We start from the raw sequence: 23112 nt of genomic DNA on the forward strand, positions 1-23112 counted from the left end.
GTGATAGCCACCGGGTGGGTGGTGAACATTCATTTGAGGTGGGAATCACACATCTGCGTGTGTGGCAACGTATGGAAGCCCGAGGGGGACACAGCTGTGAGATGCACAGAGTGACAGAGAACAGCATAAATAGGGTGAGAGAGAGAGTTGGAGACCTGCGGTGATGCAACACTTTGTCAGGTGTTGTATTTGCCTTTAAGCATAAATATTGCATGCATTCACCCAAACCACAGATACCCACAGTGACGCAGCTCATATGGACACAGCAGCTGTTAACTTCCCTTCCCTACACATGAACACACACACACTCCCCTGATGTTCCACTGTCAGCAGCCTCCCTCTAATGACAGGGTTTATAGCCAATGAGAAGGCAGGGCCTTGGAAATAGGCTGGATGTATTTCTGACAGGAGTGGAGAAATGGCTCTGGAGATGCTGGATGTATTTCTGACAGGAGTAGAGAAATGCCTCTATGTGGGGAGATGCTGGATGTATTTCTGACAGGAGTGGAGAAATGCCTCTGTATGTGGGGGGATGCGGGATGTATTTCTGACAGGAGTGGAGAAATGCCTCTGTGGAGAGATGCTGGATGTATTTCTGACAGGAGTGGAGAAATGCCTCTGTATGTGGAGAGATGCTGGATGTATTTGAATGGGACTATTAACTTGTTTCCAATGTCTTGGAAAAGGCAGGTGGTAGAATTTACAGTGGCAGTAAGTTTCATGCATAACGTTGTATTGCGTTGTAGCTCTCTGGGTGGGTTATCTCTGCTTATATTAGGGATTGATATGTAGTTTAGAAAGGTGGTAGGAGACAGTACTGTGTTTTTATTAATGAGAGACTGATCTGTGGCGAGATAGGGATGAGAACGGTCCAACTGTTTTTTTTTTTATAGATTCCGTGGCCCTGGCCATTTCTTCAAAGGTGCCCACTTGAAAGGAACCACTGTGCTGACCACAATGTCTGTATAATGAGAGAGATCAGGACCTTTCTACAGAGAGCAGGCTGTATACATGCACCGGAACAAGTGGCCATATTGGAACGGATTCAAACCAAGCTGTTGACATTGAGTAAGTCCCCTATGTGAACTACAGGGTGCAATAAATAGCAGATGCCTCAGTGACTCAGCATTTGGTTGATTCCTCAGGATAGCAGCAGCTTTACACCAGTTATAATTGTACTTTCACAGTTCGTCAAATGTCTGTCATTAGCTAGTTTAGCTAGATAAGTGTTCTGAGTGTGAAAGCGCCACTGGCTCTCCGGGTAACGATCTCGCCTCTAGTACACAGGGTTGTAGGTTCAATCCCAGGCTCAGCATTTGAGTCTAGTTGTGTTGACAGTAATGGTTGGAAGGCTGTTAGATATCATGGGGTAAGTACCTGGAGTTGCCTCTCCTTGCAAAAAGCAACAGCCATGGATAAAATCTCCTGGAAAAACTAACTGTCCACTTTTTTCCAGGAGGATTTATCATTAAGTTTGCCGATAACACAACAGTGGTAGGTCTGACAACAACAACGATGAGACAGCCTATAGGGAGGTGGTCAGAAACCTGCCTGTGTGGTGCCAGGACAACAACCTCTCCCTCAACGTGATCAAGACAAAGGAGATGATTGTGGACTACAGGAAAAGGAGGGCCGAGCATGCCCTCATTCTCATCGACGGGGCTGCAGTGGAGCAGGTTGAGAGCTTCAAGTTCCTTGGTGTCCACATCAACAACAAACTATCATGGTTCAAACACACCCAGACAGTTGTGAAGAGGGTACGACAACACCTCAGGAGACTGAAAAGATTTGGCATGGGTCCTCAGATCTTCAAAAGGTTCTACAGCTGCACCATCGAGAGCATCCTGACTGGATGCATCACTGCCTGGTATGGCAACTGCTCGGCCATAAGACCCCTGAACAGCTAATCAAAGGGCTACCCAGACCCCTCTTTTACGCTGCTGCTACTCTGTTTATTATCTATGCATAGTCACGTTAACTCTACCTACCTGTACATATTACCTCAACTAACCGGTGCCCCCTGTATATAGCCTCACTATTGTTATTTTACTGCTGCTGTTTAATTATTTGTTGCTTTTTATTTTCAATTTTTTCTTAACACTTTTTTTTTTAACATCTTAAAGCATTGTTGGTCACGGTGTTGTATTGTTGTATTCCGTGATTTGTGGGGCAAGATCCTCACGCCAGAGACACACGACTCCTTCACACGTCTTACCATTCTCCTTGTATAGTTGACATTGAGAGTTGCAGAAACATACAAGAAGTTAGGTTTGAACCCACAACCTCTTGGTTTTGAGTCAGGGACTTACCATTGGATCACCATCTGCTTCACATGTATTGTCATTCTCTTCGTACAGGAGATTGAGCTTTTGTTTTCATCTCCACAAATATCAAAGGTTGCCACTTCAGTTGCTCCACACCAATGTGGACCACACATGACAGCTTGTATGTTATTCATAGCACATTCCATCATGGAGCACAAGAATGTCTCAGGAGTAACCATGGTAACCCAGAAAATTGCTTTGGCAGACCGGCATGTGCAGGCTTTTCACAAACAAAACAGATGGCGTGTTGTAATGCCAAGCTTGGAATCATCAGGTGGCATGAGTTGACGAGACAATATCCATGCCAACCAGAGAATACCCATGAAACCACTGGGCAGTGAGTGATAATGTGACAAATATGTGTGTGTGTGATTAGCGTTTGACATATAGAATTTGGTGTGTTTGTTGTGTCTGTGTTCGCACGCTTGCTTGTCTGCAGAATGAAAAGACAAACAGTAGCCTGGGGCATCTGGGTTTGAGTTTCTGAGGCGTTTTATTGTGAAAACATCAGACAGAATGAACCAGAATGAACACTGCTGGGGAATCACAACTCCTCTCCCACTACCTGCAGTCAATATATTCAATTATTCATGTTTCGGGTGAGAGGGCCTTGATGATGAACCGACAGTCTGCCCCGTGAGAAAAGTCCAGGTGTGTTGCCATGGAGACCACCATGAGGAATGTTATGGGTAGTCGTTGGTGAATGAATAAATAAATACAACGTAGCCTGTTTGAGTTCCTGGAGTTACTCTAAGGCAGAGCAGGTACAGTACAGAGCGACCTCCAATATACACTGCTCAAAAAAATAAAGGGAACACTTAAACAACACAATGTAACTCCAAGTCAATCACACTTCTGTGAAATAAAACTGTCCACTTAGGAAGCAACACTGATTGACAATAAATTTCACATCCTGTTGTGCAAATGGAATAGACAACAGGTGGAAATTATAGGCAATTAGCAAAACACCCCCAATAAAGGAGTGGTTCTGCAGGTGGGGACCACAGACCACTTCTCAGTTCCTATGCTTCCTGGCTGATATTTTGGTCACTTTTGAATGCTGGCGGTGCTTTCACTCTAGTGGTAGCATGAGACGGAGTCTACAACCTACACAAGTGGCTCAGGTAGTGCAGCTCATCCAGGATGGCACATCAATGCGAGCTGTGGCAAGAAGGTTTGCTGTGTCTGTCAGCGTAGTGTCCAAAGCATGGAGGCGCTACCAAGAGACAAGCCAGTACATCAGGAGACGTGGAGGAGGCCGTAGGAGGGCAACAACCCAGCAGCAGGACCGCTACCTCCACAGTGCAAGGAGGAGCACTGCCAGAGCCCTGCAAAATGACCTCCAGCAGGCCACAAATGTGCATGTGTCTGCTCAAACGGTCAGAAACAGACTCCATGAGGGTGGTATGAGGGCCCGATGTCCACAGGTGGGAGTTGTGCTTACAGCCCAACACCGTGCAGGATGTTTGGCATTTGCCAGAGAACACCAAGATTGGCAAATTCGCCACTGGCGCCCTGTGCTCTTCACAGATGAAAGCAGGTTCACACTGAGCACGTGACAGACGTGACAGAGTCTGGAGACGCCGTGGAAAACGTTCTGCTGCCTGCAACATCCTCCAGCATGACCGGTTTGGCGGTGGGTCAGTCATGGTGTGGGGTGGCATTTCTTTGGGGGGCCGCACAGCCCTCCCTGTGCTCGCCAGAGGTAGCCTGACTGCCATTAGGTACCGAGATGAGATCCTCAGACCCCTTGTGAGACCATATGCTGGTGCGGTTGGCCCTGGGTTCCTCCTAATGCAAGACAATGCTAGACCTCATGTGGCTGGAGTGTGTCAGCAGTTCCTGCAAGAGGAAGGCATTGATGCTATGGACTGGCCCGCCCGTTCCCCAGACCTGAATCCAATTGAGCACATCTGGGACATCATGTCTCGCTCCATCCACCAACGCCACGTTGCACCACAGACTATCCAGGAGTTGGCGGATGCTTTAGTCTAGGTCTGGGAGGAGATCCCTCAGGAGACCATCCGCCACCTCATCAGGAGCATGCCCAGGCGTTGTAGGGAGGTCATACAGGCACGTGGAGGCCACACACACTACTGAGCCTCATTTTGACTTGTTTTAAGGACATTACATCAAAGTTGGATCAGCCTGTAGTGTGGTTTTCCACTTTAATTTTGAGTGTGACTCCAAATCCAGACCTCCATGGGTTGATACATTTGATTTCCATTGATAATTGTTGTGTGATTTTGTTGTCAGCACATTCAACTATGTAAAGAAAAAAGTATTTAATAAGAAGATTTCATTCATTCAGATCTAGGATGTGTTATTTTAGTGTTCCCTTTATTTTTTTGAGCAGTGTGTATATATATATATATATATATATACACACACACACACACACAGTTCAGATACACACTTGGTACAGCACATAGTGACCTCTCCGACACAAGCCGGCCGATGACATGGTATCTAACAGCAGAGTAACCAGCCTAGACTCTCAACAACATTGATTTAAGTGAACACACACTCACCATCTGGCAACGGATGAGAACACTGAAACTAGCACACAGAGATCTGAGGGTTGAAGTGTGGATTTGAAGGGTGTATGTACAACCTCTGAGCAACACAGAGCCACAGAAAACCATCCTGTATCTGAAGGCTTATGAGAGGAGGGAAGATCTGAGCAGAGCAAGCATTTTAAAAACCCTCTATTTGCAAATCCTCTTGATGTGGTCACATGAGTCTCTTTACAGGTGATCTGTGTTAGTGTGTGGGATACTGTTTTACAACATTCACCTGACAATTTAAGAGGGAGAGTGTGTGTTTGTGGACTGACCAATCAGATGACAGTAAAGTGCTCCAATGAGAGGAATGAAAAGGCACAGATCATTTCAGCATAAAAAGGTACTGTCTGTGGTGACTGGAGTGCCCTGTGGTCATGTACTATAGGCTATGTAGGAGGCAACCATAGAATGGATTGGACATAATCATTGAAATAAACAAAATGATCATGGTTCCATTCAACACACGTATGCTGCAGGTCATATCTAAGAAACTGTGTTCTATCTATATGTTATACTTCTATGAGGTCAATGAAAAGTGTGGAAGCTGCTGTGGAGTGTTGCTGACAGAGGAATACAACAGAAAAGGAAAAAGCTCTATTACCATTCCAGGCTTTGGTTTCAATGCAGTTTGAGTGGGAGATCTGCACTAACCACCTTCCAGTGATTTCAACAGTTGGCAATATTTCTGAAACGCCTCATGGTCTGTGAGTTGGTACCAAAGGGCTAATTCGTAACAGCAGGAAACATCATGGGGACCCCTGTATGTGTAACACAAAGGAAGTTTCAATGGCAGTATGGGGAGGTTTTCACTGTTGCACAGAGACTGATTGAATAAGAATATCTCATAGACAGAAAGATAAAACCATAATTCACAAAAAATTGCTTATCTCTGTCTAGAAACCCCCGGCCCCAGAGTGGATATGTTTACGTATGTGCAGAGGAGCGTGCACTTCCTGTGCTTCTGCATTTAGCAACACAGTAAATATGTCATTCAGTCCAACAACAGACGTCGTTCTCCAACAACATAAATATACCCGTACACTTGTCAATAAATACTTATACAGCACAAGAACACTAAATGGACATGTCAGAATTGGATTCAGGTGGATTCATAGGTAGAGTGAGTTAGGATATGGAATAAGAATGGAGAATATTTATATTTTGGGGAATCAGGTCAGTATTTCCACAGGGATCGTTAGGCTGGGCTTCTGTGGGATTTTAACAGCTCTGTTTGTACAAGAAGCCTGTCCTTTTCCTGTTGTGAGGGTAGAGATCACTGCCACTGTCCAAAAACCCACTTCTGTTTTTATATGGGGCCATTTTGAGAGAGAGGTTGGAGTAAAGAGGAGAGGACTCCATAACTGTTTGCAGAGTTGTGAAGCCTTTGAGTAAAGTGTCTCATTTTGGAGGTTAAATAGGCAGTTAGAGATAAGCTGAGTGTGTGGTGTATTTAAATGTCCATCCCCCTCTCCCTCCGTACCTCACTTACCAACCCTCACTAGAGTACAGCTGCTGAGTAAGAGGCTGCGTGGCATCAACATCTGTGTGTGTGTGTGTGTGTGTGTGTGTGTGTGTGTGTGTGTGTGTGTGTGTGTGTGTGTGTGTGTGTGTGTGTGTGTGTGTGTGTGTGTGTGTGTGTGTGTGTGTGTGTGTGAGAGGAGGGAGAGCTCAGAATGCTCCCATTGTTTCTGTAAGTGGATGGGGTCGGAGATGTAGGCCAAACCAATAGCCTTCCTCTTTATCAGAACGCTATGTGAAGGGCCTTGTTCCTCCAAACCAGTAGCCTTCCTCTTTATCAGAGCGCTATGTGAAGGGCCTTGTTCCTCCAAACCACAGCCTTTTCCTCTTTATCCGAGCGCTATGTGAAGGGCCTTGTTCCTCCAAACCAGCAGCCTTCCTCTTTATCCGAGCGCTATGTGAAGGGCCTTGTTCCTCCAAACCAGTAGCCTTCCTCTTTATCAGAGCGCTATGTGAAGGGCCTTGTTCCTCCAAACCAGTAGCCTTCCTCTTTATCAGAGCGCTATGTGAAGGGCCTTGTTCCTCCAAACCAGTAGCCTTCCTCTTTATCAGAGCGCTATGTGAAGGGCCTTGTTCCTCCAAACCAGCAGCCTTCCTCTTTATCCGAGCGCTATGTGAAGGGCCTTGTTCCTCCAAACCAGTAGCCTTCCTCTTTATCAGAGCGCTATGTGAAGGGCCTTGTTCCTCCAAACCAGTAGCCTTCCTCTTTATCAGAGCGCTATGTGAAGGGCCTTGTTCCTCCAAACCAGTAGCCTTCCTCTTTATCAGAGCGCTATGTGAAGGGCCTTGTTCCTCCAAACCAATAGCCTTCCTCTTTATCAGAGCCAGATGTGAAGGGCTTTGTTCCTCCAAACCAGCAGCCTTCCTCTTTATCAGAGCCAGATGTGAAGGGCCTTGTTCCTCCAAACCAGCAGCCTTCCTCTTTATCAGAGCATTATGTGAAGGGCCTTGATTCTCCAAACCAGCAGCCTTCCTCTTTATCAGAGCGCTATGTGAAGGGCCTTGTTCCTCCAAACCAATAGCCTTCCTCTTTATCAGAGCGCTATGTGAAGGGCCTTGTTCCTCCAAACCAATAGCCTTCCTCTTTATCAGAGCGCTATGTGAAGGGCCTTGTTCCTCCAAACCAGCAGCCTTCCTCTTTATCAGAGCGCTATGTGAAGGGCCTTGTTCCTCCAAACCAGCAGCCTTCCTCTTTATCAGAGCGCTATGTGAAGGGCCTTGTTCCTCCAAACCAATAGCCTTCCTCTTTATCAGAGCGCTATGTGAAGGGCCTTGTTCCTCCAAACCAGCAGCCTTCCTCTTTATCAGAGCGCTATGTGAAGGGCCTTGTTCCTCCAAACCAGCAGCCTTCCTCTTTATCAGAGCGCTATGTGAAGGGCCTTGTTCCTGCAAACCAGTAGCCTTCCTCTTTATCAGAGCCAGATATGAAGGGCCTTGTTCCTCCAAACCAGTAGCCTTCCTCTTTATCAGAGCCAGATATGAAGGGCCTTGTTCCTCCAAACCAGTTGCTAATTATAACGACACATACGTGCAAACACACACAACTGCCACCAATATTTTAGAAGCTATGACAAAATTAGGTGAGCTTGTCATTCGTCACCACGCCTGTCTAAACTAACGGTCAGAGGGACAGATGAATATAGTAGTGATCATTTCTTCTGTGCTGCTGTTACTTCTGCTCAGACCTAGCAACATAAAAATACACAACTTCCCCAATAAACGTCCCTCTCTCTTTGAAGTCAGAGTGGAGGAAGAATGACAAAGGGGTGTAAAGAATAAAGAGGACTCCCTCCCTCCCAGCCTGGCTAATTAAGTTGTCTTCTCTCTCCCTCCGTCGCTCACCCCTTCACTGTGTATACGACTCTCTGTGATCCCATAGACTACACAGAGTAATGATTACAGCGCACTTTCACCTGGGGAGGGCGGACACAGACCTGACTTTCACCGCCAGACTCAAAGGTAGACGGTTCTATTATCGATCATTATCAAGGCAACCACTGCTGTTGTTTCTGATTCTGAGCAGTAGTCTGCACTGTAGATGTAGATATGTATGTAGAATACGTTTCTCATGCTATAGTTTCATTTCAATCACAGGATTGTAAATGTTTTGTAAATTATTGGATGTTTCCCGAAAAGTACTGATAAGAGTTGAGTTGACTGTCCCTTTCTGCCATTGGCAGTGTTCCAACCCTTTGGCACCAGACTCAGTTGACAAAGGGGGAGAGAGGGAATAACTCTAAATCCCATGGGATGTCCCAACTCTCACGCACAGAGAAACCAAAGTCATGGACTTTACTTTATTGTATTGTATGCCCTTCGGGAAAAAGGAAGACAATTAAAATGTTATCATTAACAGTGTACTGGAGGCAACTCAGGACAAAAAAACATGAAAAACTTTCTTTTTTTTAAAATCTTGATGAAAATCTTTTTTTTTTTAAATCAACTAAAATGTTAATCTGCCAAGAAAAAATATGTTAAAATCTTCCTCTCTCTCATCCACCCCACCCACCCCCCGACAGTAAAAGTAATTTAAATAATATTTTTTATTGCTGCTCGCAGCAAAGTTTTCATCAGACATTAAAACCGAGACATTGCTCGTTGTGGGGGGGGGGGCATGGCCCGTAGGTTTTGGGGTGTGGTGTGGGCGGATTTATGAGATCCTGTCCCTTAAACCCTTTCACAGCCACACAGGCCATCTCTTCTACAGTTCCTCTCTGGGTTAGTGGGAGGCACCTAACACCTGTCAATCATTCCTTCTGACCACTTCCTGTGGCTCAAAGCCTCGAGGGTGCTCAGCGTCTTTCTAAAATGGCCGTCTTTTCAGATCCTGCTATGGGAGTCTGAGGCCTCACCTGGCAAACCTTAGGATTCAGGAGTTTTTTCACCTATGACGATGGCGATCTTGACAGCATAGCTACAACTTTAGAGCAGTTGGCTGTAAATTGTAGCTCCACTGTTTACGCCTAATGGTTCTAGAGGTCTTTAAAGCAAAGTCAATAGCCAGCTATAATGAGGAGGGCTTGAGGTGGAGCCAAGAGCCAGTTTACTTATCAAATGTATAATTGGTGGGCGTATCAAACACACCCAGGATACAGCACACTGAAGGACATGGATGTGTTTTACAATTTGACGGAGTTTCGCTATTGTTCGTTATAAAATAAGCTCAGCTCCCATGATGCTTTGGGGCCAGGGCACGTGCATGCGAGGCCACCGTTTGCTGTGCAGATTCCATAGCAGACTAATTGGTCAAGAGCCCCACCTCATGTAGATACAGAACACATATCGATCACTCTCCAGAAGTCCTGCTTCTCTCCTCTATGTCCCCTCTTAGAAAACCTCTGACATCAGCTCCACCCGAACCCTGCATTCTGATGCTATAGGATCTCCACTTCCTCCTTTATCACCTTCAGGACAATGCTGATTGGATAACCAAGAATCTTTCACGTCAAATCGGATCCAGCAACTTTCCTCAATCTCTGTCCCTCCCATTCCCCTCAGTTCTTCCTGTTCACCCCCCAGAAACAGCGACAACAGTTTTTGAATAAAGCTTCTGCAAAAATATCTGTTCTCCACTTTCACTCAGTTCTTATGTTCTTCTCTTAATAAAAGTGGATCGTGCCCAGAGCTGGCTAGTCATGTCCTGGTCCTCTAGTCGTTAGTCCAGTCGCAGATAGCTTGGCGTGGAGTAGTTGAACATGAGGAAGTCCAGTTTATACAGCTGGAAGAGCTGGCTGTGCTGCTGGGAGCTGATGTTGCTGAAGAACTGGGCCGTCATGCTGTCTGTGGTGCGGGTGGACTTGGCGTAGGTCGGGAAGCGCAGCGACTCGCCCACCCCCGCCAGCCGCAGAACGTAGTTGGCGTCTTCCTCCAGGGTTTCGTACTTTCCCACCAGGTCATAGTGGATGTGACAGGGGTGGCACAGCTGGTACACCGTCTGCCAGTGCTCGTTGAGCGGGCCGTCGCGTTGGGTGGCCGGGTCGACAAGATACTCGGCGAACTCCCGGAACTTGACGTCGGCGCCGTTGAGCAGCGCCTCCTGCGTGGCGTCCTTCCGGTAGCGGCGGACGATCTTGGTGCCGAAGCGGCGGTGGAAGGAGGAGTTGTACTTGAGGGTGAACTTGTTGCGGTAAGCGGAGACGAGCCTCTCGAAGGGCTCCCGGACGAACAGGAACTTGAGGTAGCTCTTGAGGCGGTGGTTGATTTCAGCGATGCTGTACTGGTTCAGATATTTCAGGTTGGACGGGACGTGGGCCTCGTTGGAAGGGATCTCCATAGGGTCACTGGGATGGAGAGAAATAAAGACCATGAGGAACAGAATAAAAACAACACAAATAAATAAAAGTATCTGAATTGTAGTAGTAGGAGTGGTAGTAATAGTAGCTGCAGTTATAAACACTGACTATACAAATATTGAGAACACCTGATCTTTCCATGACAGACTGACCAGGTGAAATCTATGATCCCTTGGTGATGTCACTTGTTAAACTCTTTGGGCTAGGGGGCAGTATTTTGACATCTGGATGAAATGCGTGCCCAAAGTAAACTGCCTGTTACTCAGGCCCAGAAGCTAGGATATACAAATTTGGATAGAAAGCGCTCTAAAGTTGGCAGGCAAAAAGTTGGCTCTAAAGTTGGCAGGCAAAAACCCGAGGACAAACCATCCAGAAAAAAAAGGACTGAGCTACCACTGTTTCCAATGGCTTTCATGCTTAATATGAAGGGAAAACCTGCCAGATTGCAGTTCCTAGGGCTTCCACTAGATGTCAACAGTCTTTAGAAAGAGTTTCGGGCTTGTTTTTGGAAAAATGAACTAGAATTTGTAGCTTTTCTAAGTGGCACCCATTTTGGCTGTAGTGTTTTCATGTGCGTGGATGAGAGCGCGTTCTTTGTTGTTTATCTCCGGTAAAGACAATAACGATTCTCCGTCTTAAATGTTATCGTTTATTTACGTATTAGGGTACCTGAGGTTTGATTTATAAACGTTGTTTGACTTGTTTATAGAAGTTTTTTGGTAATGTTTGGGATTCATTTTGTATGCTTTTTGAAGGAGGGAAACCGGTGGATTATTGAATGAAGCGCGCCAGCTAAACTGAGGTTTTGGGGATATAAAGAATAACTTTATCGAACAAAAGGACCATTTGTAATGTAGCCGGGACCTGGATTAGTAAGAAGTTACGCTTTTTTCTGATGTATGACACTTGTATTTTCATGAATGTTAAATATTACTATTTCTGTCATTTGAATTTCGCGCTCTCGATGTTGTCGAGTTGGGTCGCTAGTGGAACGCCTGCGCCAGACAGGTTAAAGAAGGATTTCTAAGCCTTGAGACAATTGAGACATGGATTGTGTATGTGTGCCATCCAGAGGGTGAATGGGCAAGACAAAATATTTATGTGCCTTTGAACAGAGTACGGTAGTAGATGCCAGGCACACCGGTTTGTGTCAAGAACTGCAATGCTTCTGGGTTTTTCACGCTCAACAGTTTCCCGTGTGTATCAAGAATGGTCCACCACCTAAAGGACATCCAGTCGACTTGACACAACTGTTGGAAGCATTGGAGTCAACATGGGCCAGCATCCCTGTGGACCACTTTCGAAACCTTGTAGAGTCCATGACCCAACAAACTGTTCTGAGGGCAAAAGGGCTGGATGCAACTCAATATTAGGAAGGTGTTCTGTGTGTTTTGTGTTCTTTGTGTAATGTTTTGTGACAGCGTAGTCATATCAGTAGTAGTATTATAAAATTAAACAACATTATCGACTATTCAGCTTTTTACATCTTTAATCGTTTATTTATTGTTTCCCTTTCAGAAAATGTGTCTTGCATGTTCTCAAATCTTAATAGTAGTTTCCTATGCTGCTGACCTGTACTTGCCGCGTCCCGTGAGGACCATCATGACGCGTTTCCAGTTGCTGCAGGCCACCTTGGGGACATAGCAGTAGATGAGCTCATGCTCCTCATCCACCACCAGGTGTTTGAGGTCACCGGGGGTCAGGACCCTGCGCTTACGGCTGGATGCACTCTGGGCCCGACATGACTCAGCTACATGGTCTCTCCTGGCCTGGTGGAGGATGGCGGCACTGGAAAACTCAGACTGGGGGAGAGAGAGAGAGATTCATCTTCTGGAATACAAATTATGATCTATGGGGAGCTGACTAATACAATATGCATTGCATCTCATTTCATTCGACAGTAGCTCACTTGACCCACACATTAACATTTCAGAGTGAAGAAAGAAGGATGGGGGAAGAAGGGAGGGAATAATGGAAAGAGGAGAGGAGGAAGTGAGGGATGGATGTTCTTGATCTAAAGAGCAGGAATGTTTTCTTAGAGCTGGTGATTATTTTTGTTCTGTACCCTGAATAACCCTTTCAGGGAATTCCCTTGTTTCCCCAGGGACTCTAAATCGATCAGACCGTGCACGTGCACACACAGCACGACAGCCAGTCAGTGCCACAGCTGTATGCCATACCAGAGAGTAGAGAATAGGGCTAGGCCTTTGAGGAGGGTTGCTAAAATAACTCATGTCTGGGACCACCTCCGTGCTCTCAGCACTTAACCAAACTAAAAGCCTTGTGTTAGTACTTGAACCCCTCCATTAACCATTTATCAAGTGACACGCATATACAGTATATGGCATCTGAGTAAATGTGAAGAAATTATGCTTGCACAACTAAATATAACTGTGTAACAGGTTCTGCCAGTTAAGATCAATTAGCCATTGAAGAGATCATGTGTATGGGAAATATGATCAAACAAAAAGCTCAAAAGAGCAGATGCAGTGGGGTTATGGTAGTTACACTTCATGTCACAGTCTATTACCCTTTAAGTAAAGCCCATTCCCTTTAAGAGATCATCAGAGACTGATGGTCATGGGTGACAGAAACATCAACTCTGAGATATTACTACTACTGCTGTTATGGTCCCACGGGTGAAGTCTATTTTGCATCATAATCCCTACATAGTGCACTACTTTTGACCAGGCCCTGGGCCCCAAAATAGTGCACTATAGGAAATAGGGTGCTATTTCAGGCACAACATTTGTCTCTATCTGAGTTCCTGTCCTAAACACAGGTATGGACAGGTACTGTACTGTGTGTTTACATTCTATAGTAGAGTAGTTGGAAGGCTGTAGTGGAGTTCCTTTGTATTCAGGAACCTTGGATGAAGACTGAGCTACAGCCGTACACAGCAGAGAGACAGGACTGAGCTACAGCCATACACAGCAGAGAGACAGGACTGAGCTACAGCCGTACACAGCAGAGAGACAGGACTGAGCTACAGCCATACACAGCAGAGAGACAGGACTGAGCTACAGGCCATACACAGCAGAGAGACAGGACTGAGCTACAGCCCTACACAGCAGAGAGACAGGACTGAACTACAGCCATACACAGCAGAGAGACAGGACTGAGCTACAGCCATACACAGCAGAGAGACAGGACTGAACTACAGGCCGTACACAGCAGAGAGACAGGACTGAGCTACAGCCATACACAGCAGAGAGACAGGACTGAACTACAGCCATACACAGCAGAGAGACAGGACTGAACTACAGCCATACACAGCAGAGAGACAGGACTGAACTACAGGCCATACACAGCAGAGAGACAGGACTGAGCTACAGGCCATACACAGCAGAGAGACAGGACTGAACTACAGCCATACACAGCAGAGAGACAGGACTGAGCTACAGCCATACACAGCAGAGAGACAGGACTGAGCTACACACAGGCCGTACACAGCAGAGAGACAGGACTGAACTACAGCCCTACACAGCAGAGAGACAGGACTGAACTACAGCCATACACAGCAGAGAGACAGGACTGAACTACAGCCATACACAGCAGAGAGACAGGACTGAGCTACAGGCCATACACAGCAGAGAGACAGGACTGAGCTACAGCCATACACAGCAGAGAGACAGGACTGAACTACAGGCCATACACAGCAGAGAGACAGGACTGAACTACAGCCCTACACAGCAGAGAGACAGGACTGAACTACAGCCATACACAGCAGAGAGACAGGACTGAGCTACAGCCATACACAGCAGGGAGACAGGACTGAGCTACACAGCAGAGAGACAGGCCATACACAGCAGAGAGACAGGACTGAGCTACAGGCCATACACAGCAGAGAGACAGGACTGAGCTACAGGCCATACACAGCAGAGAGACAGGACTGAACTACAGCCATACACAGCAGAGAGACAGGACTGAGCTACAGGCCATACACAGCAGAGAGACAGGACTGAGCTACAGGCCATACACAGCAGAGAGACAGGACTGAGCTACAGGCCATACACAGCAGAGAGACAGGACTGAGCTACAGCCATACACAGCAGAGAGACAGGACTGAACTACAGCCATACACAGCAGAGAGACAGGACTGAACTACAGCCATACACAGCAGAGAGACAGGACTGAGCTACAGCCATACACAGCAGAGAGACAGGACTGAGCTACAGCCGTACACAGCAGAGAGACAGGACTGAACTACAGCCATACACAGCAGAGAGACAGGACTGAACTACAGCCATACACAGCAGAGAGACAGGACTGAACTACAGCCCTACACAGCAGAGAGACAGGACTGAGCTAGTTTAACAAGGCATGCTAATCTCCCTCTGTCTTTCTACTGTATCTGTCTCTGTCATCTCTCTCCCCTCTCTCTACCATCTTCCTCTCTCTCTCCCCTATCTCTCTCCCCTATCTCTCTCCCCTCTCTCTCCCTTCTCTCCCCTCTCTCTCCCCTCTCTCTCCCCTCTCTCTCCTCTCTCTACACCCCTCTCTACACAGCAGAGAGACCCTCTCTCTACAGGCCCTCTCTCTCCCATCTCTCTCTCCTACAGGCCTCTCTCTCCCCTCTCTCTCCCCTCTCTCTCTCTCTCTCTCCCCTCTCTCTCCCCCTCTCTCTACCATCTTCCTCTCTATCTCTCGGCATGTCAACTTCACTTCTCCGCAAATTAGTTTGAGAGGCCCGAGAGACTGACTCAACAAACAAGTGATGCTAGATAATGAACGAGTCGGAAGGGAAAAAAGTGACACCCTCCTCCTCCTCTTCACCATCATCTTTTTTCTCCCCCTCTTTTTCTTTGTCTTATCTCCATTGTCATGCCACATCACATCAAAGCTGACTGGGAGGGAGAGACACTGTGAATACCAGCTCCTTGTTACGTGGAATGTTCACTTTTGCTCCTCGCAGGGCTATAAAGGCCCTAGATCACACTGAGCAGAACTTCATGGAGTGAAAGGACATCTCTCCATCTCTCTCAGTGGAGAACAAGTAGTATAATTAACAGAGTGACTGAGGAGAGAGAGAGAGAGAATCGTGGTATGTCTCCCCCATCTTCCTGTCGTTTTATCTCCTCTCCTATCTGAGGAGCGAGGGGAGCTCTTATGTGGTGTTAATGATGGGAGGACGAGGAGATGGAGAGATGGAAAAGGATATCGGAGATGTGTCTCTCCATAGAGACAGCCTACGGTGATGGAGGTCAGAGCTCACAGGCCCTAAGTGATTCTGCCATGCTGTTCCTATGGCAGAACAGACACTATCCAAGTCTGTCTCTGAGTCTCAACCTACAGCAACACAGTGTTAGAGTAACAGCGCAGACATTCGGTCTGCGTAATGGTAAGTACTCCCTCTCAAGTTGTTTCTCAAACCCTTGTATCAGATCAGCACTTCCTCTGTAACTCCAACAAAGTCCTTGTCGATTGAGAGTCTGTGTGTGTGATGTCTGTCGTCTCCAACGGCATCTCTCGTTCCATTCCCTCGGGGCGCGCTGTCAGTCAAAAACGCCAGCCCGTCTGATAGCGTTCATAGTTCGCAGAGTAGTACAACTGACACAAAACCCTCGAACCACATTAGTGTGTTCGTGTGTGCATGTGTACTGTGTGTGTATGCAGCAACATTTCCAGTTAGCTAAAATCAGTATATCCCTCCCTGACTCCATAAGTGAATGTGCTAATATCAAGTCAAGCCTGTCACATGTCCACACCTCAAACTAGCCTTCGGTGATGAGCCAATAGTCTATTTTTTTGTATTCACAAAAGCGTTCTCTCCTGTAACTGCACTTTTGTCAGTGAAATGTGTGAGTAATAAGGAGCTGTTAATATCTGCGTTTCCATGTTTCATTTCATAATTGACTTAACAGTCTTACTGAGGTTTGTTATGGTTATGATGTTGAAATATCCGATAGCTCCTCTTCTGCAGCTATAATAAATATCCGATAGCTCCTCTTCTGCACAGTGCAGCTATAATAAATATCCGATAGCTCCTCTTCTGCACAGCGCAGCTATAATAAATATCCGATAGCTCCTCTTCTGCACAGCGCAGCTATAATAAATATCCGATAGCTCCTCTTCTGCACAGCGCAGCTATAATAAATATCCGATAGCTCCTCTTCTGCACAGCGCAGCTATAATAAATATCCGATAGCTCCTCTTCTGCACAGCGCAGCTATAATAAATATCCGATAGCTCCTCTTCTGCACAGCGCAGCTATAATAAATATCCGATAGCTCCTCTTCTGCACAGCTATAATAAATATCCGATAGCTCCTCTTCTGCACAGCGCAGCTATAATAAATATCCGATAGCTCCTCTTCTGCACAGCGCAGCTATAATAAATATCCGATAGCTCCTCTTCTGCACAGCGCAGCTATAATAAATATCCGATAGCTCCTCTTCTGCACAGCGCAGCTATAATAAATATCCGATAGCTCCTCTTCTGCACAGCGCAGCTATAATAAATATCCGATAGCTCCTCTTCTGCACAGCGCAGCTATAATAAATATCCGATAGCTCCTCTTCTGCACAGCGCAGCTATAATAAATATCCGATAGCTCCTCTTCTGCACAGCGCAGCTATAATAAATATCCGATAGCTCCTCTTCTGCACAGCGCAGCTATAATAAATATCCGATAGCTCCTCTTCTGCACAGCGCAGCTGCATCCGATAGCTCCTCTTCTGCACAGCGCAGCTATAATAAATATCCGATAGCTCCTCTTCTGCACAGTGCAGCTATAATAAATATCCGATAGCTCCTCTTCTGCACAGCGCAGCGCATAATAAATATCCGATAGCTCCTCTTCTGCACAGTGCAGCTATAATAAATATCCGATAGCTCCTCTTCTGCACAGCGCAGCTATAATAAATATCCGATAGCTCCTCTTCTGCACAGTGCAGCTATAATAAATATCCGATAGCTCCTCTTCTGCACAGTGCAGCTATAATAAATATCCGATAGCTCCTCTTCTGCACAGCGCAGCTATAATAAATATCCGATAGCTCCTCTTCTGCACAGTGCAGCTATAATAAATATCCGATAGCTCCTCTTCTGCACAGCGCAGCTATAATAAATATCCGATAGCTCCTCTTCTGCACAGCGCAGCTATAATAAATATCCGATAGCTCCTCTTCTGCACAGCGCAGCTATAATAAATATCCGATAGCTCCTCTTCTGCACAGTGCAGCTATAATAAATATCCGATAGCTCCTCTTCTGCACAGCGCAGCTATAATAAATATCCGATAGCTCCTCTTCTGCAGTGCAGCTATAATAAATATCCGATAGCTCCTCTTCTGCACAGTGCAGCTATAATAAATATCCGATAGCTCCTCTTCTGCACAGCGCAGCTATAATAAATATCCGATAGCTCCTCTTCTGCACAGTGCAGCTATAATAAATATCCGATAGCTCCTCTTCTGCACAGTGCAGCTATAATAAATATCCGATAGCTCCTCTTCTGCACAGTGCAGCTATAATAAATATCCGATAGCTCCTCTTCTGCACAGCGCAGCTATAATAAATATCCGATAGCTCCTCTTCTGCACAGCGCAGCTATAATAAATATCCGATAGCTCCTCTTCTGCACAGCGCAGCTATAATAAATATCCGATAGCTCCTCTTCTGCACAGCGCAGCTATAATAAATATCCGATAGCTCCTCTTCTGCACAGTGCAGCTATAATAAATATCCGATAGCTCCTCTTCTCCTCTTCTGCACAGCGCAGCTATAATAAATATCCGATAGCTCCTCTTCTGCACAGCGCAGCTATAATAAATATCCGATAGCTCCTCTTCTGCACAGTGCAGCTATAATAAATATCCGATAGCTCCTCTTCTGCACAGTGCAGCTATAATAAATATCCGATAGCTCCTCTTCTGCACAGTGCAGCTATAATAAATATCCGATAGCTCCTCTTCTGCACAGTGCAGCTATAATAAATATCCGATAGCTCCTCTTCTGCACAGCGCAGCTATAATAAATATCCGATAGCTCCTCTTCTGCACAGCGCAGCTATAATAAATATCCGATAGCTCCTCTTCTGCACAGCGCAGCTATAATAAATATCCGATAGCTCTTCTCTTCTGCACAGTGCAGCTATAATAAATATCCGATAGCTCCTCTTCTGCACAGTGCAGCTATAATAAATATCCGATAGCTCCTCTTCTGCACAGTGCAGCTATAATAAATATCCGATAGCTCCTCTTCTGCACAGTGCAGCTATAATAAATATCCGATAGCTCCTCTTCTGCACAGTGCAGCTATAATAAATATCCGATAGCTCCTCTTCTGCACAGCGCAGCTATAATAAATATCCGATAGCTCCTCTTCTGCACAGCGCAGCTATAATAAATATCCGATAGCTCCTCTTCTGCACAGCGCAGCTATAATAAATATCCGATAGCTCCTCTTCTGCACAGCGCAGCTATAATAAATATCCGATAGCTCCTCTTCTGCACAGCGCAGCTATAATAAATATCCGATAGCTCCTCTTTCTGCACAGCGCAGCTATAATAAATATCCGATAGCTCCTCTTCTGCACAGCGCAGCTATAATAAATATCCGATAGCTCCTCTTCTGCACAGCGCAGCTATAATAAATATCCGATAGCTCCTCTTCTGCACAGTGCAGCTATAATAAATATCCGATAGCTCCTCTTCTGCACAGTGCAGCTATAATAAATATCCGATAGCTCCTCTTCTGCACAGCGCAGCTATAATAAATATCCGATAGCTCCTCTTCTGCACAGTGCAGCTATAATAAATATCCGATAGCTCCTCTTCTGCACAGCGCAGCTATAATAAATATCCGATAGCTCCTCTTCTGCACAGTGCAGCTATAATAAATATCCGATAGCTCCTCTTCTGCACAGTGCAGCTATAATAAATATCCGATAGCTCCTCTTCTGCACAGCGCAGCTATAATAAATATCCGATAGCTCCTCTTCTGCACAGTGCAGCTATAATAAATATCCGATCGCTCCTCTTCTGCACAGTGCAGCTATAATAAATATCCGATAGCTCCTCTTCTGCACAGCGCAGCTATAATAAATATCCGATAGCTCCTCTTCTGCACAGTGCAGCTATAATAAATATCCGATAGCTCCTCTTCTGCACAGTGCAGCTATAATAAATATCCGATCGCTCCTCTTCTGCACAGCGCAGCTATAATAAATATCCGATAGCTCCTCTTTCTGCACAGCTCCTCTTCTGCAGCTATAATAAATATCCGATAGCTCCTCTTCTGCACAGTGCAGCTATAATAAATATCCGATCGCTCCTCTTCTGCACAGCGCAGCTATAATAAATATCCGATCGCTCCTCTTCTGCACAGCGCAGCTATAATAAATATCCGATAGCTCCTCTTCTGCACAGCGCAGCTATAATAAATATCCGATAGCTCCTCTTCTGCACAGCGCAGCTATAATAAATATCCGATCGCTCCTCTTCTGCACAGTGCAGCTATAATAAATATCCGATCGCTCCTCTTCTGCACAGTGCAGCTATAATAAATATCCGATAGCTCCTCTTCTGCACAGCGCAGCTATAATAAATATCCGATAGCTCCTCTTCTGCACAGTGCAGCTATAATAAATATCCGATCGCTCCTCTTCTGCACAGTGCAGCTATAATAAATATCCGATCGCTCCTCTTCTGCACAGCGCAGCTATAATAAATATCCGATAGCTCCTCTTCTGCACAGTGCAGCTATAATAAATATCCGATAGCTCCTCTTCTGCACAGTGCAGCTATAATAAATATCCGATAGCTCCTCTTCTGCACAGCGCAGCTATAATAAATATCCAGCTCCTCTTCTGCACAGCGCAGCTATAATAAATATCCGATCGCTCCTCTTCTGCACAGCGCAGCTATAATAAATATCCGATCGCTCCTCTTCTGCACAGCGCAGCTATAATAAATATCCGATAGCTCCTCTTCTGCACAGCGCAGCTATAATAAATATCCGATAGCTCCTCTTCTGCACAGCGCAGCTATAATAAATATCCGATAGCTCCTCTTCTGCACAGCGCAGCTATAATAAATATCCGATAGCTCCTCTTCTGCACAGCGCAGCTATAATAAATATCCGATAGCTCCTCTTCTGCACAGCGCAGCTATAATAAATATCCGATAGCTCCTCTTCTGCACAGCGCAGCTATAATAAATATCCGATAGCTCCTCTTCTGCACAGCGCAGCTATAATAAATATCCGATAGCTCCTCTTCTGCACAGCGCAGCTATAATAAATATCCGATAGCTCCTCTTCTGCACAGCGCAGCTATATAAATATCCGATAGCTCCTCTTCTATCTATAATAAATATCCGATAGCTCCTCTTCTGCACAGCGCAGCTATAATAAATATCCGATAGCTCCTCTTCTGCACAGCGCAGCTATAATAAATATCCGATAGCTCCTCTTCTGCACAGCGCAGCTATAATAAATATCCGATAGCTCCTCTTCTGCACAGCGCAGCTATAATAAATATCCAGCTCCTCTTCTGCACAGCGCAGCTATAATAAATATCCGATAGCTCCTCTTCTGCACAGCGCAGCTATAATAAATATCCGATAGCTCCTCTTCTGCACAGCGCAGCTATAATAAATATCCGATAGCTCCTCTTCTGCAGCTATAATAAATATCCCATTGCAGTTCTGCTGATGGTCGCAAACACTAGCGACTAACTCTTTATAGGCACAGGTGAAGTACTGGAGGAGGGGAAGGAGGGGAGAGACTAAAGGCTGGCGGCCTACATGGATACAGTTCAACTTGATTCACTCTGTTTTAGAGCAAATGTAGGGTATGTGCTATGGAGGGCGGGAGGGAGGGAGGGAGGGAGGGAGGGAGGGAGGGGGAGGGAGGGAGGGAGGGAGGGAGGGAGGGAGGGAGGGAAGACTAAGAGAAAGAGAGACAGGGACAGAGGGACAAAACATGTATTAAAAAATTGTAAAGGAAGCTATAAGATGTGCATCATTAACCCTGGTGAGCAGACTCTCCTGAGGAGGCAGCAGGGAGAGGAGAGCCAGAGGGCAGAAGGACCCTCATCCTCCTCTCTGGACTGGACTACTGTAATAAACCTGTACTACAGTAATGACAGGGACAGGAGACAGAAAGACAGACAGGTAGAGGGGAGGGAAGGAAAGAGGGAGAAGGACAGACAGAGAAAGGAGAAAGGGCAGACAGACATAATTGTGGGTGGGACATCATCTGCATTCTAGTCTGAAATGAACAGAAACCTCCAGCTGTAAATCCTGCTCCTGAACATATATTACACCATACATCTGATGAAACTCGGAAATGGCTCCAACTTTGCAATTGTTCTACCTCTTCTGTGTGTGTTTCCATGTAGAGCCCCATACCAAAACAGGCTCCATGTACTTCATCTTCTTCAGACCACGGGTGCTTCAACCCACCCACGCCTTATTCTCTACTCTATACTGTATGTCACAACAATTACATACAACAAACTTCTCCCTGAGGCGTACATATAGTATATATACATATAGCCTACTGACATATAGACATATAGTATATATACATATAGCCTACTGTATGGACGCACCTTGCCAGTGTGTACATACAACAAACTTCTCCCTGAGGCGTACATATAGTATATATACATATAGCCTACTGACATATAGACATATAGTATATATACATATAGCCTACTGTATGGACGCACCTTGCCAGTGTGTACATTCAACAAACTTCTCCCTGAGGCGTACATATAGTATATATACATATAGCCTACTGTATGGACGCACCTTGCCAGTGTGTACATACAACAAACTTCTCCCTGAGGCGTACATATAGTATATATACATATAGCCTACTGTATGGACGCACCTTGCCAGTGTGTACATACAACAAACTTCTCCCTGAGGCGTACATATAGTATATATACATATAGCCTACTGACATATAGACATATAGTATATATACATATAGCCTACTGTATGGACGCACCTTGCCAGTGTGTACATTCAACAAACTTCTCCCTGAGGCGTATATATAGTATATATACATATAGCCTACTGTATGGACGCACCTTGCCAGTGTGTACATACAACAACAAAAAAGCACCATTCTGTACTAAAACTCATTTTTATTCAGACATTTGCAACAACACAAATAAATAATCAGTCACTTCTGGATGGAAGTGTAGGTCTACTGAATGGGTCAATACCCATTCAATACCCATTCAATACCCATACATCACTGAATGAGCTGATTGACATCAAACTCCTTCAGTCAGAGTGTGTGTGTGTGTGTGTGTTTTCACCTATGCTCTCTTAATACAACAATCTGGTTTTGCGACATTGCCAAGGGTGAAAAGAGCAGAAAATAGAAAACTATTTATTTTCCGACACAGCCGAGGAACTGCACAGCTGGCAAAGGCATTGTCTGAATTCCATTTTCA

The 23112-nt window shown here is 45.6% G+C and overlaps 1 protein-coding gene across 2 annotated transcripts in view; it reads right to left on the bottom strand.

The window, feature by feature from the left end:
• Positions 1-8689: 8689 nt before the first annotated feature.
• The window catches only part of chst11 (carbohydrate (chondroitin 4) sulfotransferase 11), an 81894-nt gene continuing 67471 nt past the window's right edge, over positions 8690-23112 (bottom strand). For both annotated transcript variants that reach the window (XM_042300305.1, XM_042300304.1), the window contains exons 3-4: positions 12271-12500; positions 8690-10686 (exon numbers count right to left, since the gene is read on the bottom strand). In XM_042300305.1, the coding sequence (XP_042156239.1) occupies positions 10062-10686; positions 12271-12500 (855 nt within the window). In that variant the 3' untranslated portion in view covers positions 8690-10061. The remainder of the gene's footprint in view (positions 10687-12270; positions 12501-23112) is intronic.

Source organism: Oncorhynchus tshawytscha, linkage group LG17, assembly GCF_018296145.1.
Source record: "Oncorhynchus tshawytscha isolate Ot180627B linkage group LG17, Otsh_v2.0, whole genome shotgun sequence".
Lineage (NCBI taxonomy): Eukaryota > Metazoa > Chordata > Actinopteri > Salmoniformes > Salmonidae > Oncorhynchus > Oncorhynchus tshawytscha.